Raw genomic sequence first — 27689 nt, 5'->3', positions numbered from 1 at the left:
AATCAGTCTTAATGTTGATAGTGTCATTTTTAAACTGCTATCAAAAGCTGAAACAAAAAATACATACTAATGCATTTTAAAATTTTCACCATCCACAGGGTTTTTTGTTTGTCTTTTTGCAAAAACATAAACAGTAAGTCATGTGGTATTTGGATAGGTTTTGCATCTCAAGATGTCTTTGGAATTTAGCTACTTTACATTGTTGGCTACCTTACTTTACAGACAATTACTGACGTGTCAAAATGATTCAATTGTATGACATGCTGCCGTTTTAGTTATTCAAGACAGTCTTAGATAGAATTGTTTTAAGTCATACAGTAATAGTACTGTAAGTAATTCAGAAAATTCTATTATGTGCATATAAGCCAGCAGGTTATAGTTAGTTACTGTTAGAAATAGTATCCTCTAGACTGCTTGAGATTAGGGCAGCCTGACTATAGCTCTTGGAAATATGAAATATAAAAGGTCATTTTGTCGGGATAAATGTGACAGATGGGGCCAAAACACTCTAAGCCAAAGGGTGTTCCCAAATAGAATAAAGCAATCCATGGATTCAATACACCACAAAAAATCCATCATTTTCTGTGGATTTTAATCTGAAATGTCAGGATGTCGATCAATACCACTGAAACTGATCCACACCATGTCATAGAGTTATCCCGTGGTCTGTGATTGAGGATTTGACAAATCGAAAATGATTTCAGACACAATGTAGACACAGTTGTTATATGGTTTATTCAGGTGAAACACTATTCCACAGACATAGAAGAACATCAGGTGGAGTCAATGAACAGATATCACATGTTCAATAAACATTTTTGCAAGATCCAAAGACAGGTATAAAGTACAGTGCAATGCAGAACATTCAGTAGACTACCAACATGTTTGTACAGTTTTTTTTCACCTGTTAAAAGAAAATAAATATTGGTTTGTACATTTTGCTCTGATGATAAATAATACATCCATGTCTGATGGATTTCTATGTTTGTGTACAATGCCAAAATGTCTCAGAGAATATGGCAACAAATCAAATTAATAACTTTATTCCCCAATGACAATGTTCCCTCGCTGGTAATATAGGAAGTGAATGCAAGCATCTTTTGCCAGTCAGGTAATAATCTATTCATCACATTCTAGTAAAAAAAAAAAAAAAAATAGATACATCTATGGTAAAGTGATTCTTTATGTCTAAATTATTTTTGGAAATTGATGAACAATCATGGCGGTGAGCTGTATTTGTGCGTTGCAGCACATGTTAAAGTGCAAAATGGAAACAAAGGTTTGTCTGAATAAATGGACTTTTATCGTTTTTGTCTGTGTTCCCCTAAGAGCTGACACTTTTGACAAATTGCTGAGGTGCATGTGATAGTCCTTACCCTGCCTGGCTCTGTGAGATAGTTGTGTTTTTGATTCCTGTTTGTGGTTTTGGCTCCTTTTAGATCCAAGTTTGAGGAACAGCCAATCTCCTTGTTAAGTCTGATGTAATAGCCATTACTGGGTCCAAATACTCCCTCAGATCCCAAATGCAAGCAAACAGTGAGGCACCATTTCAGTGGTTATTGTAGCTGTTTTCCTGTGTAGTACAGGCACCCATGAAAAAGAGGATGTATAAGGTTGAGAGAAGTTAGAAGTTGAGTATTTTTAAAACAAAGTATTAGACAAAATATAGATCAGCACTGCTATAACTTTGGGTATTAACAAAAATCAAACTGGGATTAAAGTTAGGCTTTTGGACATACAATTTCATGAAAGTAGCTGCAACTCATTTGGCTAATTGTTGGTGAAATAATTCCTCTGCAAGTGCCCGAAAGCTTAGAAAACACCATCTATAACACAAGGTTAGTCATGATTTCCAAGTTATTGCAATAACGACGTCTCGTCTGCCAAAATAATTTATATAGACATTGTTGTTGAGCAGTATTAGATCTTTTTGTGAACCATTTAAATAGTAGTGCAGGGTACAATGAGTTAAAAAAAAAGCATAACTTAAATGTATGCTAAAAATGAATTTTGCTAATAAGAAGCTGGCAGTGGCAGAATGATGATTTTTTTCCCATTTGACTCAGATCTACTGAATGAGGGACACAGCACTGCAGCACTTAAAACACTCGCATCTCAGACAACACAGTAGAGGCTTGGGCAGAAAACAGTATCATCAAAAGGTCAATACATCACGACTTAACAAGGGATATTCATAAGATCTGTCTTTATATAGTCTTTTTTCAGGGTACTGTGGAGGGCTTTTTTTTTTTTTTTTTAATCTTTGGCTGGTGTTAAATACAAGTTTATAAGAGACTGCAGCATTTCTGATTTCTGTTCAATAATTCAAAATGATCAGATTTCAGAAATTGTGCCCTTATGTGGCCCAGTTCTCCAGTCACAGATTCCTCCTTAGCTTTGGTAATGTTGGCTTATATGTACAATACACATTAATAACAACAGACCGTACCTAATTGCATGCACAACAATCTAAACTACACACTTTGTGTGTTGTTTCACATGTTATTATTTTATTGCAATTCTTTGCCATCCAGCCCCTGTTAAACTTTAACTCAATGGGCAGCTTCAGACATGCAGTCTTCTCGTGCTTGAGCTTTCCATCTCAATGAATAAGACAGTAGTTCCATTTTCCCTTGAACATCACCAAATATATCTGCTCTAGAAGTGCTATAGAAAACTAATGCAAAACAATTTCAAGGATTCATGTCTGTACTGAGTTTTGTGTAACGTCTTGTGTCAATTTCACATACAGTTATTGCTCTTTAGCAACATGTCCAGACATAAAAACACTTAAAAAGAACAAAATACATTGCTTCACATTTTTCCCTATTACCAACCAGATGCATATTCTTTAAATACTTGAGTGATGTGTTTTTTACTCAGTTACTGCCCCGTGAGTGTGTGATGACTTCAGGCCTGGATGTCCATAGCTTAGCAATTCCAAAAAAAGACTTTTTTTTTTTTCCTAGGAGCATACTGTATATTACCACAGCCCTTCTTTTTCATGCAGTTGTATGCTTTATATTTGTTGTGAATGCTGATACCCTGCACCACACACAATTGCTCACAGTTTTCATTAAGGAATCGAAAACAGCTCTAGTACACAGTCATAACAATTAATACATTAAGAAGAACTTTTACAAATGTGTCAAGACGACTGTTTAAATCCATGCATGTCATGCATAGATGATGATCATTGTCTCAAGCCTGCAAAGCAGACAGAGTCGAGTGTTTACTGCATGACCAGTTATTTTCAGCCAGTTGCCTGTCAGTTCAGCATCTTCCCCCCGAGAACAGTTAACCTACTTCACCCTGCACCATCCTGCTAAGACCAAAGCCCCACAGCCTGTGAATGAATGGGAGCATCCACACAGTCACATCCACCGCCCTGCAAACCTATTAAACCCTATAAACTATTATCTCACTTTCTTACCAAGCTATTGTTATTCCCAAGTGGTTTTGAACAATGTTGCACCCCATACAATTTCTGCAGAGCACCGTGCACTCCAGACCTTGCACACATTGACACTTCCCACAATATTTCACAGATTCTTTCTATTTAATATTAACAAACCCCATAGTACACTGAACAAATACAAAACTGGACAGTCACTAAACTCTCTATAGCTGCCACCATACTGAATGCAACACTGCTCAAATGCACATAGCTAATGAATACTAAATGTTGTGTTACGAAGAGTGATATGTGTAGTTAGTTGTCCATTATAAGAGCGCCACTGTTTCTTGGTACGTAAGGTCCAGGTGTCCTTGGAACTGTAAGTTGTCGGCATGTATTTGCCACCAAGACAAATGTCTGTGTCCTTGGGGACTCCAGTTTTTGTATTCTACAGTCATGTTTTATTTTACACGCATGTGATTGTCTGTATTTGTTTTTGAGTTTCATCTTCACAGTCTTTTATGGTAGCCAGTAAATGCTGGTCAAGGCAGAAAACGCCTCAACTCTTATTTCATGCCACTTCGCAGCACCTGATTAGCTGCGATGAGCATGACGCTGATGATGAAAGCAATGGCAAAGGCGCATATCAGGCTTTTGCGCACACAAGTTTGCTTGACTTGCTGCGTCGGGCTGGAGCCTGGGGAAAAGGAAGTAGGAAGAGACACAAGGAAAAGCAAAATGAGCTGAAGGTCCACTGAATCTGATATTATTTAATGGTTGAAAGACATTTGATTGTTATTTCCAAATGAAAAGCTCACCACAAAATCACACAACTACAAGAACACAAATGAAGGGGAGAGTGCACAGCCAAGAAAATTTGCTTTCACACCTGTATGCTACATAATTACATCTAGATTGAAATGTTAATTGGAGTTTTGGAACAATAAACCAATGAAAGGGCACCTGACTGGCATATTAAAGAACAAAACATCATCAAAACTATTGTGAATCAAAGGTGTAATTGTTTAGGTCTAACGCAGATGCAGAATCATCTCCAGTAAAGTTAGAGTTCATATCTGTTGCACCTTTTACATCTCCCCTTCCCCAATAAAAAATAAATAAATAAATGAAAATAGATAAAATATTGTTTAAAAACAATTTACATAGGAGAAAACATCAAATTACTTTTGAGAGAAAATCATCAGCAAATTTCATGTATCTAATAATAAAGAGGCATAATTTGTTTTTTTTGTTTTTGTTTTTTTCCCCCACTGAGTGAGAAGAAAGACAGAGGGGAGTAGAAATAATGTCATATTTTTCATATTACAGAACAGCAGCCTATAAGAGCACAGCAGTTCACTTACTGCTGATAAGCACCTAGAGCACATTTTAATCGAGTGAGCTTGCTGATGGGAGAAACTGGTATCTCCAGTTCTATTCATGTGAGGGCTGAGTTTTGGTGTGTTTTTTTTGTTTGTTTGTTTTTTGTTTTCAAATGCGATTGTGGGGAATTTTGAAGTATGAGAACTTAATCTGAAAGAAATAATAATGTATTCATACTGTTCGACAATGTAAATAGTTGTTACTGTATTATTATTATGATTTGGGACAATATAAGTACAAGCAAACTGAATTGGATGCTGGAAGGCGGAAGCTTAATTCAAAACAAGTTGATTAGTCCAAAAATACAAAGTCCAAAATTTCAGGGCCAACTCGGGAAGGAAGCCAGTGATCGAAAAGACAGACTCGCAGGGAACCAAGCAAGGAGATACTCAGCAATGCAGAGAAGAGAGCTGAAAGATACAGCTATGAGGACATCACAGCACTGAACGAGACAAGATTACACACAGGTTCACAAGTGGAGAGCTAACAGGTGGGATACACAGCTGGAGACACAATGAGAGGCGGCGGGGGGAAGTTAAGCTCAACACACGACACAGAGACCAACAGTTATAAAATAAAACAGGAAGTGTGACACAACAGAATAGGAGAATTGGATTAACTTGACACGTGAAGAAGACAAGAGGACCAGGTGAACACAGAAAGACAAACAAACATCAGACAAAGTGAAACACAATGGAAACACAAAGTGAACTAAATGAAGTTCACTAAATAAACAAGGCTAGAAAATAAGCAATAAAAACCTATACAAAGCAGGAGATAAACAAGACTTAGGACACAAAAGGGAATAACAACAACAACGGCATATATAGAAAAATAAACACTGACAACCAAGATACACAAAAAACCAGAGATAACCTAAAAAGTAGACCTTTAATACTAAGCAAAAATTTAGACAGAGGTTGCTGGAAAGATATAATAATTAACAATATATAGTAAAATACAAAAAATGTCAAGAGAAAACAAAAAAAGAAAAGAACTTGAACATACATTTCTTTACACAAAGCCAAAGGAATTAAACATTTAAGAAAGAAAAAGTACTCAAAGACCCAGAGACCATGATAGGTTTAGCAGATGGTATCGCATTACACAATCCTGGCTTACTTATTGTTGACTCCTTAATCATTCTAGAATTTATCTTAAGATTTTCCTCACTGAAGTACATGACAGAAATACTGACCCCATATAAGCCAGTTTGCAGCTTTGGATCCACAGGTGGAGGCCTCTTGGCTTTTTCAAAGTCAAAGTTTAAATCTAAAGGTGGCTGTGCTTTTTTAGCAGGGCCCCTTAGCTTTGGAGTGACCTGCCTGGGGAGGTAGGGCTCTCAGAATCGTGACTTCTTTTAAATCCCTTCTTAAAAGCCCCATTTTTTCCCAGACTTGCTTTTATGTGTTGTTGTCTTTTCATCTTCTTTCTATGGTCCTTGTTATTGTTGCTTTTAGTGCTTTTACTATTTATACTGGCATTTCACCTTTCCCTATAATTCGAAATCTCATACTTTAGACAAATACATAATCATAGAAAAGGACAGCAGAGCTTGCAAATGTGATGTCATTTACAAGTGAAGATCATTTGTGAAATTAAAAGCAGATATCATTTACAACAATTAATAACCATTTGTGTGTAGAGAGTGTCTGTGATTATCAGCCCAGATTATTAACAGCCCAGAAAACCTTGTGCTTTGTTTACAAAGACATTGTCATTAGCATAAATAATACATTATTATATGTAGTGCCTTGTAAATGTCATATCTTTTAAATACACCATGAAGAGCTATACCATGTTTCATATAGCTTGAGGGACCTATAACCTGCTGAAATATAGGAGGTTCCTTACTGTCTATGTCCACCTGGCAGTCCTCGGGGTTCTCTATGTGATTCTCCTCAGTCATTATGATGTTTTCGATGTCTTTCATGGAAAGATGATCACAGAAGGTGTCATACAGTAGCCTCTTCAGCTCCTCCACTGTAAGCTTCTGCATGTCACACTGGGGATAGACACACCTAACATTAACGTGGACACAGGCTGGAAGGCACAGTAAAAACATACAAATGCAACGACAGAAATCTATAAACACACACAGGCATAAAATATAAAGAGAATGTAAGTGCATAAATAGCACTGCTGTCTTGTAATTTAAAGAAAATGTTTTCTGCAGTGTAGGCTTTACCAGAAGATGGAAAATATGAGTGATATGAATGTGCATTTTAGATTTCTAAATGAATGACATTTAGATCAAAGGAAAATTTGAGTGAGAGATTCCCCAGGTGGATCTGTTACTCAACAAATCCTATTTCTGATTTGAGTGCAAGCTCCTCATTTTAGGTGGAACATGTGCCCCAGATCTAAAATTTTAACCTTGGGATTTTGTGTTTTTTTTCAGTAAATAATAAATATTAGATTATCTTAAATATTTCATAAAATGGAAAACAAATGCAACATAATCGCTGAAGTCAATCTAATAAAGGTGAATAAGGCAGCAAAAAAAGTATTTACTAGCCTTTATCACATCTATGCCACAAAGAATTAAGGCAACCCGGTGCTTGCAAGGTCTACCTAATTAAATGTCTGATGAGTGTAATTACTTTCTAAACTACTATTAATTTCTTATTTCTCATTTTTATGTGCACAGAATTGTAAATGAGAAATTTGTTCACAGAACAATAAAACCATTCTGTATTATGTATTCTTAATTTGACTAACAATGTTTTATTTCTTAATTAGTGATCACTGGTCAGTCTCGTCAGCACCCTGGCATCTCAGACACATAAATGACCCTTTGGTGTCAATATTGTGCATCACTGCACAGACACCAGTCTCACTCCCAGCTTGTCACATATGAATTGAGCTCAGCCTAAGCTCATCTCGCTGTTGTGACTGAAGGCACTGTGTGATCAATCCAGCAGCACATGCTTCATACTAGTATTCTGTTATATAATGTTACACAATGCTATGCAACACTCTCTTGGGCTTCTCGACTCCCTCAGCAGGTGTGATTCTTCTTTTGTGCGCTGAGCATATGAAAAACTCACATTAATTCCCTTTCTTTCAGACTCAGTTTGGAACCTCATTTTTTTTGACAGGCATTTCAATGCTATTATCACACAGCTACAACAAAACCAACCCTGACATGAGCTACATCCCCACTAATTTCTATCACACTGTCAAAATGAACAGCTGATTGTCTAATGAGGTGTCTGTAAATAAATTAATATCTATTTTGCATGAAAAATTGACTTGACTAAGTGATAAGACTGCCGCCACATGCAAACAAAGATCCGGGATTCCATTAACAAATCAGTGGATGTAACAATTTAAACAGCTATTCCTTTAAAGAACCTAAATGTTTAATAGCTTTGAAGTTTACCAAATTAATGATGTCTTTGTCTCCTTTTAATAACAAGAAATAATGTTTTATAATGAGCACCTTCCAAAAAACTGAGTCAAAGTCAGTGCCATTGAATTTGTCTGGTAACCCAGCTGCTGTGAGCTTTGGACCCAGAAGAGTAACAAACTCCTCAAAATCCACCTGGCCGTCACCTGCAGAAAAGAGGAACAGTTAGTGTTCATTATAGCTGATTTTTTCTTTTCTGCAGTAAAGCCTAATTTTGTGGGCAAAAGCAGAACAAAGCATCTGCGCTTTTGTGATTTAAAATAGTAAAATCCAATCTGTTTGCTGGCCTCACCATCCATGTCCAGTCTCTGGATGATGACTTCCAACTCCACCTCATTTGGCATGTAGCCAAGGGAACGCATGGCCATGCCCAGCTCCTGCTTTGAGATGAACCCATTCCCATCGCGGTCAAAGACTTTGAAGGCCTCACGGATCTCTGCAGAAAAAGACACACACACAAACACACACACACACACAAGCTGAACGAGGATATGAAAGTGGGAAATTTTCCACACACCAAAGACACATTTGTTATGCTGCATCACTGCTTGAGTCATAGTTATATGGGGGTTGGCAGCTCAGGAGAACACAAGTTAACTGCCAAAAGAGAGTCAACAAAAAAAAAAAAAACCTTGAACACAACGCAATGAGATCAGGACAAACTGTAAGGGCAGTAGTCTCTGCCTTGTATTTTGATAGGGATGATTTAAACTTATTAAATAACAGAAGTTTTTTTTTTTTTTTTTACTATCTAAAAATAGTGTGTAATTCTGCCACACTGAGAGGGAAAACAGAGACATTCTGGTAAATGCTTTCTGCCAATTCTTTAATAAATGACAGTCAGGTTGAAATGAGATTGCAAACTACCAATGGACCAGCAACTCAAAAATACTGTAAAACTTCTCTGTGTAAGGAATGGCATCATCAGATGAAATAAAATCACTCACTGTAATGTGAAGGAATTGCTACAGTAAAAGTGATGAGCTGATTTTAAACTAGCTCCACAGCACAAACACATACTTATCATTTTGTTAGAAATCTAATTATTGTGGGGTCCAAAGAGACTTGAGATGTTTGTGTCAAAACATTTGGCAGTCCAAATTGAAAACATCTGTTGGATGTGTGGCTTTTTTGTATTTGAGTCTGTTTTGTTATTAAGTATCTTAACAAATGATCAGTTACAGTTTGTATCCAAATGTATGCACTGTCTGTCATCAGTTGAAGAAAAACTACAAATTCAAGTCACATTAAAACCAAACCTCAATTGTAGTATGTTTGGAGCTGTTTCTGTGGAGGAGGAGCTTACCGATGAGACAAAAAAAAAATAATCTTATAAATTCAATACCTTGGATCATGAGACTACAAATTGTTAAGAGCCAGTCTGCATTTCACGCTGTAGCCATGGAGTTTGAACAGCATGGGCCTTTATGAGGCAGGGATGGTCTAACAATGAGATCTTATCAAGATACATCATGGGAATAAGCATTGCTTAAAATACTTTCCCTTCCTCTTTTTGTACGTAGAGCTTCGAGTCCCCAAGCTGTCTAGTTATTTTTTCAGTATTACTAAGAATATTTAGTTGTCACTATAGCTCAGAGTTTCTTGTTCTAAAATCAGTGTTCATTGGTTTATTTTCTCTTTTGACAATTTTAATCTTTTCACTGAAGGAGAGCTGCATTTCAGTTTATGTTTTCACTGTGTATGAACCTGAAACTAGAACAGAGGTCTTTTATTTTTCATTTATCATTGAAGGGTGACTTATTGTAAATCCCAATTCTATATTTCTGTTTGGGTTTCTTGCAGCCTTGCATTATCGCAGTTCCGAATAATCCTTAATCTTATACCATCCCTTGGTATATTCAATTCATCCACTGTCTGAAATGACCTGTTTTAGCTAACCTCGCTTTACCCCTTTGAGCCGGTTATCGTCTCACTGGCTGGCCCTCACATACAGAAGGTTTGAACTACATGTTGGCTGGTATGACTAGAGTAAGGATATCCCCTCCCCACATAGCAAAATTGGTATGGCCCGGATCTGGCCCACACAATGTGCTTACACGTGGCCCACGTACGGCAAAGAATGACGGCCCTTTGGTGGCCCAGATCTGGTTTGCCAGATGTGAAATGCAGACTGGAGGAGCCAGGGATCGAACCACTAACCTTGCGATCAGTAGGGGATCTGCTCTACCGCATGAGCTACAGCCACCCAGTGGTAAACATGAGTAAACCTCACTAGGTTTTGGATAAAGTGTACACTCACAAACCTGTCAAACCTGCATTTGAAACGCTGGCTACCATAGCAGTACAGTATTGCAACATGGCATGTGGATCTTCTAACTAAAATAGGAAAATAGGAACATAAATAGCGCCATCATTGCCAGACCTGGCATACATCTGGTTGACATACACTCTGCCATGACACCAGTCAGTCAGAAGTGCCAGCTTGATGGCAGATTCGGGCCAGACCTGTTTTCTATGATCCACATGACATGTTGCAATACTATACTGCTATGCCACATAACCCAAACCACAATCAAGTCAGATATTGCATGCCATCACATAAACAGCGCCATCATTGCCAGACCTGGCGCACATCTGGTTGACATACACTCTGCCATGATACCAGTCAGTCCGAAGTGCCAGCTTGATGCCAGATCCGGGCCAGACCTGTTTTCTATGGGCCTGGGCCACATGAACGAAACCACAATCGAGCCAGATATGGCATGCCATCACATAGACAGTGCCATCTATGCCAGGCCTGGCCCATATCTGGATGACATACGTTTTGCCAGAAGTCAGCCAGCAGTGCCGGCTTGATACCAGATCCGGGCCAGACCTCCTTGCTATGTGGGTCTCAAGGATATCCCGTCCCCTCTTACATGAATCACATGCAGATTCATGTAATCCAAAGCTTGAGTATTTGGCTCATAGAAATGATGTGTACACAAAATGACCTTATCATGCAATATTTTTAATATATTTGCCATTTTAAAAATGTAATTATAAATTAATTTTAATATAATATTACGATTTTAACATGAGCATCCACCACTTTAACACTGTACAAATACAAATACATGATCAAAAAGCTACCGTTTCTTCTGATTTTTATGATTTTGGCGTACAAAATCTCTGCCTTTTGCTGGTTAATGAAACCATCCCAGTCTGTTGGATCCTCCACTGTGAGTGTTTGGTTTTTAGTGTTTAGAGCAGTAGACGACATACAAGTAGGGGCTGATGAGTCCCTTAGTTTTTAATCATTTCTTTTGATGTTTTTAAAATGTTAACGTATCAAATCTCACCTCCACTGACCAGTATTAACAACAACAACAATGATAATAATTATAAAAATAACAATAATAATAATTATTAGTTTGATAGTGTCATGATCTTGGGCCATGTTGACCCAGCATTCTTAGTTTTTGTGCGTTTTGTATTTTGTTCCTTATTTATGCCTCGGTTCCTAGGTTGTTCTGTTAAGATGTTCCTTATTTGATTTCCCCTTGTGACTTTACCCCCTGTGTGCCCCTCTGTGTATCGGTGAGTCCTCGTCTCCCCTCCTTGTGTTTTATTCCATGTTTCCCCAGCCCGTTATGTCTGTGCTCTCCCCGTGCTTTCTCTCTCCTCCTGTCTGCACCTCTGTGCCCTTCCTGTTTTACTTTGACAGTCTCCCGTCAGTGTTGTGTTTACTCCTGCCGTGTCTCGTTATGATTATCAGTGTCACCTGTGTTCCCCCACTTCCCTCGTTAACCCTCTGTGTATTTATGTCCGCGTCTCTCTCAGTTCTGCGTCGCGTTCTCCCTTATTCATGGCTGTGTGTTTCTCTGTGTTATAGTTTCCCAGTTTAGTTTGCATGGTTTTGCTCTCCAGCAATAAAGCTGTGAATTTTGAGTTCATTCCTGCCTCCGTGAGTTTGCGATTGGGTCCCCATCCTGCCTGCACACTGCCGCATTATGACAGATAGTGTTCAAATTAAGTGCAGCTGAGGCTGAGGTACTCTAAGTGTTTTTTTCCCCCATCACAGACAACTAGAAATCCACACTACAACAGTAAGAAATCAGAGTAATGTGTGTTTTTTTTTTCTTTTGTTTTTAGTATTATTTTTACAGCACTTACTTTAAACATAACAAACAAACTCGACAGCAAAGGGCATTAAGTGTTACTACTCTGTGTCAGCAGAAAGCTTCTTCTAAACTTTGAAACCTTGAGTTCAATCACTATGGGAAATCTTTCAGCAGTTAATTGCTCCTCTTTGCCCCACTGCATATTTCCCTTCATTCTCCACTTGTTTACCTTTCACGAGGGACTGAATCCCTTAATTTATGCAACAACATCCACGACCGAGTCACCTACAATTTGAAACTTGTCACATCCTCGTCTTACAAGCCTGATTAGCACACAAGAGCAGAGCTGGAGATGAATCTTAAAACAGAGACAATACATAGTGCTCAGGAAATCACATGTCAGATTGGCAGTATTTGTAATTCGTTTGTTGAGATGAAATGTATCACTAAAGACCGATGTGATCAGCTACACAGGGGTAAGTCAGTCCATTTTTTTCACTTTATTAGTTTGCTTTTCTTCATTAATATAATTCATTAATCATTTGGTTAAACCTAACACTGATATTATGAGGCGCGCACATAGTAGCATTGTGTGGTTTTTCTAAAATGTTTTGTTATATTAATTATGTTTCTCTTTCTTTGAGTTACCTGGGTTTGGGCGGTGGCTGTTTCCTGTCTGGGCAAAAGGCGTGGCTGAGGACTCTGGGAACAACATGCCTGCTCAGCAGGACCAACCATGGGCTTACCAGGAGCAGGGGTGTTTTAGGTTTAGTTAGGTTATTCTGTGCTTAGTTAATATTAGTGTGTGTTTTTGTTTTCCCCCCTATTGTGTGTAAATGGTTTGGCCAAATCATTATAAAAGCTACCCTCATGTGTCTTTGTAATTAGGTCAGTTTGTGAGTTAAGTTGTGTCTCACTTTGTTTTGTTTAAGTTTCTGGAAATTACTTTTCGTAAAGTTATATTTAGTTGACCTCTTTTATGGGCCTGCTAAATATGTTTTTGAATTTTGTTAATTTTGGACTTTTTGGGGGTTAAAATAAAGAAAACCCTTTTTGAAGATACTTTTTTGCCTGTTTCCTCTTTGCTTTGGCTGCTTGGTCCCTCACAACCAATGATAAATCTCATGCGGACTTTGTAATAAGATTCAGGAACATTTAAATTCCCCACACGTCTGGGGAAGTTTTAGATCAGGTCAGAGTAAAGACAAAGATAATTTAGGTGTGTAAATGAGAAAAATGTTGAGTAGGTTTGGAATGAATAATGGAAACAAAATAAGTGAATGCTGCTACTAAATAATACATAACCTGTCTCTATTATATGATTTAGTTCCAATAAAAGCTTTCTGGGTAAGGAAAATAAAATTGTTTTTTTAAAAATACTTTTCAGCTTGCAGCCAGTAGCTGCTGTTAAATTACTGAACTCTAATGCTAAACGAGTGTACATCATTTGAAGCAGGGTAATGAATAGACAAGCCTAAGGTAATATTGACAGTGTGACAGTACAACAAATTTCTCAGCAGAAAAAAAACAACCATAAAATGTCAGTGATGGTAGAAAAGAGCATATAATTGTGCTGTACTGTATAGTAGTAAATCCAGGAAATAGTCTGTTACAATCAAGTAAGTGCATAGGATAGAAAAGAAACTGCACGAAGGGGACAAGGCTACTTAAAAAAATCATGTTTTTCAACAGATTACATCTGGATATGCAATTTATAAAGCCAAGTCTGGTGACATTCACAGCAGCTGTTTTGACATCAATTTCCACTGCAAAATGTCTAACTGAAGATATATTCTGAATCACCGAGAGCCTCCAGCTGTGTTTTTTCCTTCACTGGGTATGATGTTATTGTTTATAGAAAAAAATAATAGCTCAGTATCCACCTGAGGACCCTGCTCCATCTGTTTACTTTAGAAAGAGGGGCTTTCCAGCAGACACTTGCTGCTAAAACATGTTGGTGCCTCGCAGGAAGCAAGCACATTCTCAAATGAGGTGCCAAAACTGTTTTTGCAAATGATCTCCTTCATGAAAGCCTTTTCATGGATCAAAGGCCAAAGTAGCAGTGTTACTATTAGTAGTTATAGTGTATCATTATATTTGTTATTTAAAAATAACCTGTTGGAGGATGATTTTACGTGGTGACAAACATCATTTACAGAATACTGAAACTGTTGTGTTGTACAGGCTTGAAATATAATGAACGGATTATCGTGTCCTGTGAGATACATGAGCATAAAGCTGGAAAATTTAGAGTTAGTTCAAATATTTTATCAAAACCACTTGGTTCCACATGAAACTAGGCCAGAGTGCTACTTGAATGAAGTAACAAATCTCTGAAGTAAAGAAGACCATGTGTAATCTCCATAGGCTGACTAATCAGTCTCTAAAATAATTAATTTTTCTATTCTTGACCACATTCTATCCAGATAAATAAATTCTCAAAGAGATAGCACTATATCTTAATTTTACCCAGAAGATACAGCTTTATTCTTTCCTTTTAATTTTATTCTTTTGCCCAAAATGGACTGGATTCATATGTATCATGTACTAACTGTACTGTAAAGAAGACACTCTATCTATAACAATAATTAAAAAAAAGAAAAATCAATTAATTAAATTGCACTGCACACTAATCAAAGAGACAAATACTTGTTTAAGTTGAGTATAACAGGTTTTAAATGCTCAGCCTAGCTAGCCTTTAAAATGGCATCATTGTCTCTGGGCACCAGTGCCAGAGGACATTTTTAATGGGAAGATGCAGAAGATCGTGAAAGCTACCGAGCCAGAAGCTCGTCCTTACATTCACCCACTTGTACCTAGTCATGTTTTCACTTTTTTCCTTTGTTTAACTTGTTAACAAAATTCATAAGAAAGCAGCTTTCTGAAATCAGCATATCCTCCTGAGAACTGAGAAAAAAGAACCTTCCCAATGAACTTTTTTGGGAACTTTTTTGGGATTTTCTGCCTCTTTGGAGGCCACCCGAACACATGAAATATCAATGGAAAGCCCAGGATGTCCTCTATTTAGTACATCAGGATTTTGTAAGGTCGCTCATATAAGTCAAAAGATATAGACCAAAAACAGAGGGCATAAATGAATAGGCTGGTTCTCAGGATATGCATAATAAATTTTAAAGATTTAAAAATGAGAAAAAGTTGTTTGTTAATGTCAAATTTGACTTGTTCAAAAATCGACCAGAGGCCGTACAAGTGACAAGCAGTTCCCTTTAAAATGCCATGTTTTTACAATCCCAGCTCAGAAAAACTTGGGAAACTGCATAAAATGTAAATAAATGAAGAGAACATATCAAATTTATGAACTGAGAAACTGTTCTGTATTAAGAAATTTTGAATTTGATGGCAGTAACAAATCTCAAAATGCTGGGATGGGACAATAAAAGGCTTGTACACAGGTCTAAATAAAAGCAGCTGTAGGAACTTTTTGCAACTCATTAGATTCTGAATCACAACAAGTCAGTAACATGACAGGATACGAAAAGGAGCATCTTAGAGGCAGAGTTTCTCAGAAAATGGGCAGATGTTCACCTATCTGCAAAATATATATCTATATTTCTACAAAGTGTGAAACATTGTTCCTCAACATAAACTGTTAATATCTCATCATTAACAGTTTAAAGTATCATCAAAGACTATTAGAATCTAGAAATTTCTGTTCACAAGGCATCCGAAAATTAATATCGGATGCCTGTGATCTTCAGGGCCTCAATGATTTTGTCATGGACTCAGGGACATGTATGTGGACACAGTTCACCATGCTATCCACAAATGTATAGGTTAAATGCTATGATGCAAAGAAATGGGCGTATATGAATATGATCCAGAAACACCACAGTCTTTTCTGGGCTGATCTCATTTAAAAGTGGGGGCAAAGTGGAAACCTGTTCTTTGGTCAGACAAATCTAAATTTAAAATTCTATTTGGAAAATATGGACATCACATTTTCTTCACTAAAGAGGAAAGAGACCACCTGACATGTTATCAGGTCCCTGCATATCTGAAGGTATGGGTTGTGTATTATTGCTTATGGAAGATGCTCACACACATTGAAAAGCACAATAAATGTTGAATGGTTTTAGAGCAACACATACCCCCGTAAAATATTAGGGTCTGGGTGCTGAACCTGGCTTGCAAGCGCTCGAGACCTTTCACCAGCTGAAAACATTTGGCACATCATAAAATGAAAAACACTACAAAGGAGACCCAGGACTGCGGAGCAGCTAAATTCACAACATTCCTCTCCTAGAAGTCCAACAACTATCCTGCAGACTGTTGTTAAAACAAGATGGGATGCTATACATGGATAAATACGCCGCTGTCCCAACTTTTTTGAACCATTCAAGTGTGCCAGTTTAAAAATGTGATGTTTTCTACATTCTTTTGTGAATAAAATATGGGTTTACCATTGAATTGTGTTTATTTATATTTTACACGGCATCCCAACAGTTTTTATTTTTGCTTCCAGCCTTTTAAATTCCGACTAATGTAATTGTCAGCTTCTGCCTTATTAATATACATCATTTACTCGATTTTTTTCTTTTTAAAGCTGCCTCTTCAGCTCTGTTTCTGGGACCATAGCTTCACCAGGGAAGTGTGAATATTTTCGCTGAAAGCATGTGATATTTGCTTTGATGTACAGAGGTGCTTGTTGGCCTTCAGATGCAATGCCACATAGTCCCCTGTGGTGTGATCTGACATAGGATGAAACCTCAAGTTAAGCTCAGCGGCTGAAAGAGCCAAGCTTCTAAAGCAGAACACCCACAAGAGAAAGGTGCAGTGCACTCCCTTTTGCACTACGCTCCCTGTATACTGCTGTTTATCAGTGAATTGAGCTGCATCCTTGCAGCAGCACGGAGTTGCTAAACAGTCTGTACACAGCTCTAAACAAAGTGAGGAACCACTTAGAAGTGGAGCTTATTCATGCATATAAATGGAAAAGGCTCGACAAGGCTCGCAAGTTCCACTTTCTCTGCAATGTTTTCCTTTAAGCAACACTGGGACTTTTTCTTTGACAGGTAAAAGTTAATTAAGTAACATTAATGTCTAATTTATTTTAGTACTAACAAGTTAAGAAATTGATATTAACAGTTGCTATGCTACAGATCTAATATGAGATAAATGGGCCAAAAATAAAGACTTGTTTCCCCCCCTTTGTTTTTTGCTTTTATCCTGTCACACACATTATAGTTTAATACTAACCAAATACACAGCATATTAACATATTAAAGTGCTAAGACAGAAAAAAAAATCAGAAAATAGATTAAACATTGAAAATATTTACTTGAGAGTTTTGAGTGTTTTGGTTTTAACCATTTTCAGGATAAATTTAGCTTCACTTAAAACTTTTGCCAATTACACATGGTGGTTTTTTTTAGCAGAGCAGACTAATGCCAGGGCTTTTGTAACAGCAACGCATCCGTGAACCTAATCCAGGGCTTGTTTTTCAGAGCCAGGGATCCTCTTTGCCTCATTCAGACCTGCATCTGCTTAGGGCTGCTTTGGATCGGTAATTGAAGCACACCCACTCTTTATGTGAGACCTTATCACTGTGAGAAAAACACTGCTCTGCTCTGTGTGTGCAAACCTTGGGTGACTATTTTTAAGCACTCATAGCAACCTTAATCCATCTTTAGCTGGATATGGGCTGACTTGGACATCCAAAAGATTTAAATATTACCATAACAGGCTTCTAATAAGGCTCTTGGGGATTTGAAAGGAGTATATGGTGAAGTGTAAGTTTGTGTGTGTGTGTGTGTGTGCGTGTGTGCGTGTGTGCGTGTGTGTGTGTGTGTGTGTGTGTGTGTGTGTGTGTGTGTGTGTGTGTGTGTGTGTAAAGGGAAAAGCTCGTCTTTGTGTTTGAAATGAAATTCCACCCTTCATTAGAAAATTTAAAGTGCATTAACTTTGCCAATGCAGCACTGAAGTGACCACAGGGAAAAACTTTTTTTGAATGACTGTAGCCAGTGACAGGCAGTGAAATTTTAGTCTGATGTTCAGTTTTTCTTTTCTGAAAAGGGAAAAAAACATGAAGATCTTTCCATCTTTCTTCTCCCACTCTTATTCTTTGCAAAGCATAAAGTTTTCAGTATCACAGATGATGCCAAGCTGAGATGGGCTCGATAGCCACAACACAAAAACCCGTCAGAAGCACTTCAAGCATAGGTCAGTCAGGAAGAATCAAAAGCCTCCACTACCCCCCCATCAGTTCCACCAGGCTAACAGTGCACACTCACTTATGGATGTTGTTTTTCTACCACTATTATTGTGTGATAAAGACTTTTGGTGTATTGTTCATCAAAGGAAAGGAATATTACCCTGGAGAAAAAGCACTTCACCTCCCAGAACTCATCACAGTTCATTTCACAGGTAATAAAGTCTGCAGGATTCACTTCTTTGTGGCAATCAATCAAGATGGAAATAAATGACTTAACTTGAAGCCACCAGGCAGCCATAATCAAAGCATTTCATGATATTCCCCGTTAGTCTGCAGCACATGTTTTTCATCAAAACCCATTTTGGCGTGATAGAATGCCATACCAGATTACACCGACTGATTAACTGAGAATTTATATGAGTATATAGATATTGATGGGATCGAAATGTCAAATAACTAAACTATAACAAGGGTCAGGAAAATAATAAATGTCAGTGTCAAGACTTTAACTTTTTCTTTTCCTCATTATGAAGAAAAGATGTATGCAAAGAAATGAAGACTTGTCTTCTGCTTAGGTAATAAATTGGGGAAAATGCTTTGTTTGTCATATCACCACAAATATTGCATAGAGGAGGTTTTGTTCAGAGAAAAAAATATATATCTGAATACCTCAAAATCTCCCCTTATTTTGTTGATTTATTCAAAAAAGTGTGAAAACAATACATCAGAGTTTTGAATGGAGATGTGATCCAGTCACCTCCAGATAAAGTCAGGCCCATTCCCACCCTGCTTTATGCTTGCTGTTTATGGTACTGATATAAAATTGCTTTTCAACTCCATTACCTCAAAATTAAAATTCTCTTAATCAAATTAACCTTCATATATTTTTCTGGTAGACAATTTTCAAGCCCTTTAAGATTTTTTTGTGTGTGTCTGTGACCTTGTGGTGACACCTGTGGTGCTGGGGCACTTTGCCCTCTAAGAAGAGGCTCATTTGAGGCTCAGTTAACATCTTTTTCACCATCTATGTCAAGTAGAGCTTTTCCATCCAGGCAGGTGATACATTTATGAAATCCATTTTCAAATCCAGTCCTGTCTGCCTGCCTGTTTGTCTTACAGGCTGTGTAAGATGACCCTGCATCTACGCAGAACTGAGAAGAGATGGGAAGGAAAAACAAAGTGAGATTTATTATCCTCAGCCTGATTACAAACAAGGATGGCGCTTTAATGGCCGTCCCAAGTGGCACGCATCTGTCACTTGGGTTTCTCTCCTAAAATTAATTATTTTAATGTTTTTGTCTTGCTTGTGTTTTTTATATATCCTTTTTTATCATTTTTTATAGTAGGCAGGAAAGAGTTTTCCGTAAGATTTTTCTGCAGGTTTTTGATCTTTCTTCTAAACTTACGCAACATTATCTCACCGTCCTTCACTGGTACTCACAAATCCATGTGCATAAAAAATCAAATTCATAATGAATTTGCTGGCTTTATTGGCTTTTTTAAAAAAAAATTTGGAGCAATTGAAAAATTACAGCAGTCTGTGCTGCTGTGCGTCCTTCTTCTTTGTTAATCAACAAAAGCCCTTTTGAGCTTGAGCTTGATGTTTGGCAGACTTGTATCAATGTGAAAAGGACTTGATTTGTGAGTACAAGAGCGATGGTTTCAGCAGTAGAAAGACACTTCATTTATTAGCTTGATTCACTTTATTGTTAATTATTTTTTTCAATATATTTTTTTTAAGAGAAAGTGTTTAGATAAAAACAAACTCTTCTGCAGGAGGGTATGAAAGCATTCATCTGTGGAAGAGGATGCAAGCCATGTTTTTTGGGGGGATCCAATTTAAGGGTAAAACATGGTGTTTTTTTCTGAACGAGAACAATAATTGAGCTAATTTTGGCTTCCTAGGAGAGAGCATGCAAATAGCAGTCGATAGCTGACGTGAATAGGAGAGAAAAATAAGTGTTTGGTTTTGGTAAACACTTCTGGATCGTTTGCACACTCCACACTCCTGAAAATGAGCCAGCGTATCTTCATCTATCAGCACTGGTCATTTGTTATGTCCAAATCTTTTTAGCAATATATATGCTTTAAAATGGTCTCAGTTGACCCCTTAGAAGTACACCCCCGCGACGCCTACTGATTCTGCACCAGCAATACGTTGTACGCATAATTTCTGTCTTTCCGAGCAGATGCCGGTGTCTTTAAATATCTTCATTTGTATTCATGTAAGTATTTCCAAAGGAATGGAAGTCAACCCTCCACCTCAGGGCAAAGAAATGAGTCAATGTTGCTGCTGCAGCTACAGTAGGAGTCGAGCAGAAACATCAACAACGCCTCACAGGCAGTTTATGCCATTAGAAACACAGTGGTGTCGGTGGTTTTTTTGAGTAGCTGTCAGTCAAAACGATTTGCAGTCACAAAAACTCTGCCAAGGGAATGACTAAAAAACCTGAAAAAGAAGCCCCAGTAAATGTTAAATGCCTGGTACTGAGAGGAAAACTCATTGAATAAACTAAATCTGAATATTCAATATTCTAAATGCATTTTGATGAAGTAAACAAGCTCTGCAGTCAGTCCTGTACACTACCACAAAAACGCTGACTTCAGTAGTTTCATCATCCAAATAATCAAAATCTGCTGGTTGTTTGAGGAAGGTTTTACATTCACATCCTCTCTCTCCCACCAGAGTGTCTTTTTCTCTGGCACAAAGCTACATATAAAGCTCCATTTAGTGATATTGTTGTAACCACAAATATATGAAGCAAGTGGTAAATTCTCACCATCATTTTTTTTGATATTTCATAAAATAAAACTAAAAATGTAGTATCTCTAAATCCAGCTTTCAGTCTCACTGATTTCAGTCTCATTGTTCCAGTCACTTCCCGTTTGCACCATCTCGGCTCTGTGCCGCGGGAGGGGTGCAGACGACAGTCGAATCTGTGTTTGATCTTGAGACGAGGAAAGCCCCCTCACTCTGCCACAAGTGTGCACAAATGGAGAGATAACTTTGTAGGCTGCACTGATTTCAATTGCTGTGTAGATGGTTAATTGGTGAGTTTAAAATGCTCCGTGAGAGATTTGTCCCTGCTGGTGCTCTGTGACAGGTTGGGGTCGGGATATGCTTGCATCTTTCCGTAACGGTGATTAAGAGAATCTTTTTCAATACTAATACCAACACAGTGAAAGTAGAAATAAAGACAGGTTTTATTAAAATCTTCAAATACAATGTCTATTCACTGTAAATTCTATGCAAATTATGTCAAATACTGTCTGCTTACATTTCTATGTTTATTTTGCTGCATGTGCTGAGTAATAATACCTGCAAGCATATGAAATAGCTGAAACTAATATGCACTAATATTTTCCTTCTGGTAGCTAGACATGTAGAATATAATGCTAATGTGATATTTAGTTATTTTTGTTATGAATTCATTTACTCCTTCCATAAATAGCCATTATAATGGTCTTGCTTTTAGGCAGAAAATGATGTTATTAGAAAACTGGTGAGTTATCCTTTTGTTTGGCTTTTTGAGCAGTTTGCATAAGTATGTCAAATGGATTAATTTGCCTTAATGCCCGAATTTATTTACTACTGATGAATACATTTAATTTCCAGAGCGTTTTTTCGGGGCGAAGCTTCCGGGAGTCTGTCAGCAACAGAGGAAATTTGGGGCTGATTTAAAAAACGATACAAAAGCACATTTCCTTCCAAAGATGTCCTCACGGTCATAAAACAGAGGGAATGAAGAAAAGATGGAACTAAAAGTTGTGTCAGCAGATGTTTCCTTCAATGTTCTTGTGTATTTCAACAGTGCAGGGGAAAAGGCGGAGGAGATTTCAACTGCAACAATAAACAAACTGTATTATCGCAAGTTTGCTAAGAAAATGCAAACATTTTGCTTCTCTCTTATCGTTTGCGTGTGTACCAGCATCTCCTGGCATCTGTTTACATGAGCCTTTCTCTGGGACCTGATACAAATGCTTAAAGCTCAGCCTTGGGACTATTTTGAAGCTACTTCCAATAGTGCTGTTGTTAGGCTGTGTGGAAATGGGCTACCCACTTAATTCCACCTGCAGTGATATTGACACTGAGCTGTGTGTATATATAAATGTGTGTGTGTGTGTGTGCGCGTGTGCGTGTGTGTGTGTGTGTGTGTAGTGGTGGAGGAGGTCTAAACTATATTGAGCACCTGTAATATGACCAACTGGTTTTTTTCCTCTTGTGTAGGAGGGGAAATGGACAATCTGGAGTCCAATTCAAATTATGGTCACATTACTGTACATTAAAGTAGTTGTTACCACCTCTAAGTTTCTCTCATGCACACACACACACACACGCACACACGCACACACACACAAAGCATTAGAAAAAAATAGAGTTGCTTTTTCTTTTTTTTTTCAATTATAGCTTTGACAGCCTTCTTGGTCAAAAAGTTTGGTGCCACTGGTCCATTCCCTTGGGTGTCCAAGCCAGTAATTGAAAATCAAGTACTTGGTTATGTGTGCCAATAGGGCTTTAGCCTCCTATGCCTCTACATGCGCTCACATACACATATTCACTAATGTGCTATTTCATTTTCTGACAAAGTCTCTGACGGCCAAGCTGATGATTGTGACACCTCACACTTCCAGCCAATTCTCGTCCCTCTCTAGAGAAGAGCCACAGGGTCGCTCGGGTAATGCGTTCCTCATTTACAAGTCATTTCTGAAACGTCACTGCTGTCAAAATTTTATCAAAATATGTTTAATGATGTTACTATATATTTTAAAATTTTTATGTTTTCAATATTTGCAGTGTCTCCAATTTAGGAAATACTTTATCACTGGAAGTTCAGTTTGTTAAAATTGCCTGTAAGTGCTAGTAGCCATATTATTCCAGATATCCATATTTAGGGTTTGGGCATTATTTTTGATCATAATTTGTTAGTTAAGATCCAGAATGAAAATCTTGTCTCCTCGTCTTTCACTTAAAATTTGTCGTTACATAAAGAAGAAAAATTTTTTATCTGTTATTCATTATATAAGCTGCACCCAAATGTGATTTTGTGTTAAAATATGTCACACATAAAAAAATCATGTTTGGCATCTGGAGCGTACCACTCACCAATACTGCAGTGGCATCTTTATACAATATGTATGTCTGTTTTTAATGCAAGAGGTCCTACGACTTTTATTCTTCCTCTTCACTTTCTTGCTACTTTTGACAGCAACATCTAGAAAATAAGGGCGAGTCTGTGCAGTTGTCAGCTGCTCCAACAGTCGTAATAAATTCCAACTTTGGAATAAGACTGAGCGCAAAATGCACAAGCCTTTACGTCACATAGAAACCTCCATCTGAGATGTTTTACATAGGTTTTCTGGCTGTGTGGAAGACGAAGGTGCTCAGCAGATTTGGATTAAGAATATAAACAGAAATAATTTATATTCCTACTAACAACAGGACAGAAGTTGTTTCTTAATAACAGACAATCTCATAGTGACTAATATGAGTAATGAACAAAATGAGCATTAAGTTATATTCACAGAAAACTGAAACTGGCTTCACTTCTTAGACTCAGAGGCTGTTTCAAGCTTTACTGTTCAGTTTATGGGTGAAAGAGGACTCAGAAGCTATGCCCATCTTTTATATACTGTCTACAGCTTAAATAGGAAATGAAGCTATGTTAATACTGGCTAATACACTTTCTAGGGGCTGCAGTGGTTGCACAGAATAAATTAACTCCAGCTTGCGTTACTGCCTTCCATCTCTGCGACACTGAAAACAATAATGAGAGTAATATCAATATTGTTTCCATAGATTTAAAATTTAGTTAACTAAAAGTAAGCACCAATACTGGCACATAACATTTCACATTCTTTTTCTGCTATTATTCAACAAACCATTCAGCCCTGTCATGTTCTATATTATTCTCATTTTGTGCTTTCTAGTGGGAAAAGCTGTGAAGCTGTCACTTGACAACGACAACAACAACAATGTCCAAATCCCTTCATTGACGCTGGCTTAAAAGTCTGCCTCTTTCGCTTTCTCTAAGGCATCCCTCACACAGCATCACAACAGCTGCAAAAGGCTCTGTCACTGCTGTTAACTGTGCATTACCACAGCCTTCTCCAATCAAACTGCCACTATAAGTTGAGCTATAAAACCCAAATGGCTCACTTTGTCTCCTGATACATGTGGCAGATAAGTGGATTTGACTAATTGCAGCTAAAATGAAGTGTTGTTTGTTTATTGCATCCAGAGCTGACAGTAAAGTGGTTGGGTGGGGTGAAAAGAAAACTGAGATTTGTCAGTCTCAACAGTCAAGAGCTACTTCTGAAACCTGAAGTACACATGTTTGACAATAAAGCACTGTGATGCAATGCTAAAATTAAGAGCATAACAGCATGCAAGGATCACTTTTGGCATTGACATGTATCTCTTTGATCTTTATTTTATTTTATTTGTTTTTTGGATTTCAAAGCAAAAAAAAAGAAAGAAAAGAAAAAGGCAATAAGCATTAAATGAACAAGGGAGATGTGTATTGCGTGTCTTAGCTTTTCTGGATATTTCTGGTGTTTTCTGAAACAGAATGTTCAAAATGCACTGGGGCTGTTCTGCCTTTGAATACCCTCTGGGAGTCAAAACCAATATATATTTGGCCTCTTCCACTCAGCTTTTATAATTAACATCAACCTCAGTGTGAAGGTGCCAACCGTATTATGTGTTTACATGTGGTTCTTTGCAAGTATTGCAAATGCAAACCTGTTTATGTGAGACAAAATTTGTGCACCTGCAGGTAACATTAGCAGTTTGCTTCTAGGTGTCTGTGCTCCAGCACTCACAGACAGAAATTTTTCACAAGACCAGGCTTGTCTGTACTTCACACATATACATGAAATGCAGCTGTCAAGAAAAGCCGCATCACTTTTAAAGGTTTGTGTGCCCACTCATCTCTCTGAATCTGTCCAGCGAAGGAGTCGAATTTGTCAGAAATGTGTTTGTCCTTTGTTTTTCAAAGAAAGTGCGTTTAATCATTATGGGGGGGAAAGGATCAGAGGTGCAGGGGACGAATGATTTAGCATTAATATGTCAGCTTACAGCATAAACACACTGAAAACATTGCAGCAAAACAAGAACTTCCTCTAATCACATCCACTTGGGGACTTCAGTCATGTCTCAGGGGCTGCTGTATGATAATGTGCAGATGTCACAGGTTCACATTGCAAGCACTCCTGGCATAAACGCTCTCATGATCCTGAAATACACATTGTCCTGTGTAGCTGTCATTTTTCAGCATGCTTCTTGGTGTTGATATTTAGTGCTGTGGACGTTAACTGTGTTTTCTGATGTTTCAGATGTATTCAACTTTTTTAAAAATGATGGGATTTACCCTGTTACTTAATTTAATAATCTTGCAGATGTGGGACAAATGCTTCACAATCTTCAGGAAAGATGGGGATAAGATACATAAAATATCTCTAAACCATTCAGTGTCAGTGTGGCCAGGTTTAACAGGCCAGTGAATTCCAGCCCTAGCTTCTGGTACTAGATCGAGCCAATGCATCACTAACCTCACAGAGCAACGTTTTATAACAAAATTCCTTTCTTAAGAAATCCTGCTTTGAACTTATGGAAAATAATGATGTGATAATGTGAATAGACTGAAAACAATTTTTTTTTTTGATTCAATCAGTGAAAAAAATCGAAAATGAGGATTATTGTAGCACATTCTGTTTTATATAACAAGATAAAGAAAGGGAGCTGTGAAAATAAAAACTGCCCTTAAAATCCAAATCACTTCTAGTCTCTATACTTGTGTATTAAATCAAAGCTCTCCGAGCGCTGTCCAAGGTCCTGACCGCGCGTCAGTTTAAAGGAACTCCACCGCAGGAGCTGACCGCGGCCACATACACTGCCGCTGCACAAAGTAACACCTCCCGCATACTCACAAGTCCTGATAACATTCAGTTCTATGTGAGCAGGTATCATTATTCTCACCTTCTACTTCGTCTTCAGGCAGGTTCACCGGCGCGCTGTAGGAGAGGATGTCAGGGATGGTGCAGATCCCCCGGTACATCAGCGTGGAGGTGACTGGATGCATCGGCATGGCTGCGACCTCTGGATACCACCTGCGCCCTCGTCATACAGAAATGTCTACAGAGAGGATCCTAACTTCCCCGCTCAGTCACCGACGGAAAAGCAAATCCATGGATGAGGGGCTGGGGGTGCGAAGGGAAAACGTGGATTCCGCAGCGTGTCCGCCTCAATATGTCTTTTGGTCAATGAATGAAGAGCAAGAAAATGTGTGTGGGGGGGCTCTTACCTCTCTGCAGTTGTTATATGTTTAGAAGGAATAACACACAAAGTCAGTAAAAGGAGCAGTGCAGAACACCGACAAAATGCGCACATAGAAACATCACCATCAGCTCAGACAACCTCCACATCTGAGCTAATTAGCACGCTTTCCGTCTCTGCTGTAAACAACAATTGTGATAAAATTGCGGGTTATGAATCCATCGATTTCTTGTGTTTTTTTTAGTCCCGATGATTGTCTGCCGTGATGAAACACATGCATCCACTTGTTGGATACATGCGCTAACTTGACGCACTCCGTCCTCAGGCTCCAGCCAGCTTCATCCACAGAAACGACGTGTTAAAAATATTTTTTTAATGATGAGTGAATAGCATAAAAGATCTAAATGTGTGTCTTAAAAGCCCGATATGATGGCAGGTAAAGTAGGGCGCATCCGGATCCTTACAGACAATAATTACTCGCTGGCTCTTAATTGGTCGTGAGCACTGGGCGCAGTGCAATCCAGTTGTTCAGTCTTCAGTGTTTTTGTGAAAGGAAGCTCTCTGTGTGGATCAGATATGTAGTCTCTCCCTTCTCTGTATCGCCCCCGTCACTCTGTCTCTCACATACATACATGCGCACTTACACACACACTTATACGCTCAGCGTGTGGACGCAGGCAATCCCACAACACAGCACATAAACGCAATACACCCTCCCTGCCCTGTCGGTTTCTCTGATCTTTGTTTTCTTCTTTTTTTCCTTTTAATTACTCTCACCCTGAGCATTCCGGTTGCTCGCCGACATTACACTAAAACCATAAGTGTGATTGATTACCGTGTGAATGGTGGGTGTATGGTTGATTTCCTTCTACCGCTGGAAAGCCGGGGGGATGAATGGCTTGCAACCCCAAATGCCTAAATTATAATCCATAAGGCTGAAGGCATAGCACTTATTATGCACTAGAACCTTTGTAATGACGCAAAGC

General features: G+C 38.2%; 1 protein-coding gene across 3 annotated transcripts; it reads right to left on the bottom strand.

Moving 5' to 3' along the window:
• Positions 1-1239: 1239 nt before the first annotated feature.
• LOC120745771 (calcium-binding protein 7) lies at positions 1240-27689 on the bottom strand. Of its 3 annotated transcripts, XM_040050916.1 has the most exons (5): positions 26407-26515; positions 8485-8628; positions 8226-8338; positions 6635-6785; positions 1240-4094 (listed from the first exon to the last, which is right to left on the bottom strand). In XM_040050916.1, the coding sequence occupies exons 1-5, from the start codon at positions 26513-26515 to the stop codon at positions 3964-3966; spliced, it is 648 nt and encodes a 215-aa protein (XP_039906850.1). In that variant the 3' UTR covers positions 1240-3963. The 3 variants fall into 3 exon arrangements, with proteins under 3 accessions (XP_039906850.1, XP_039906849.1, XP_039906851.1); XM_040050915.1 differs by lacking the exon at positions 1240-4094 and having other exon boundaries at positions 4637-6785; positions 26407-27689; XM_040050917.1 differs by lacking the exons at positions 1240-4094; positions 26407-26515 and adding an exon at positions 12905-13256 and having other exon boundaries at positions 4637-6785.

Source organism: Simochromis diagramma, unplaced genomic scaffold, assembly GCF_900408965.1.
Source record: "Simochromis diagramma unplaced genomic scaffold, fSimDia1.1 OVJJ01000131.1, whole genome shotgun sequence".
Taxonomy (NCBI): Eukaryota; Metazoa; Chordata; class Actinopteri; order Cichliformes; family Cichlidae; genus Simochromis; species Simochromis diagramma.
This window is presented reverse-complemented; position numbering and strand designations above follow the sequence as displayed.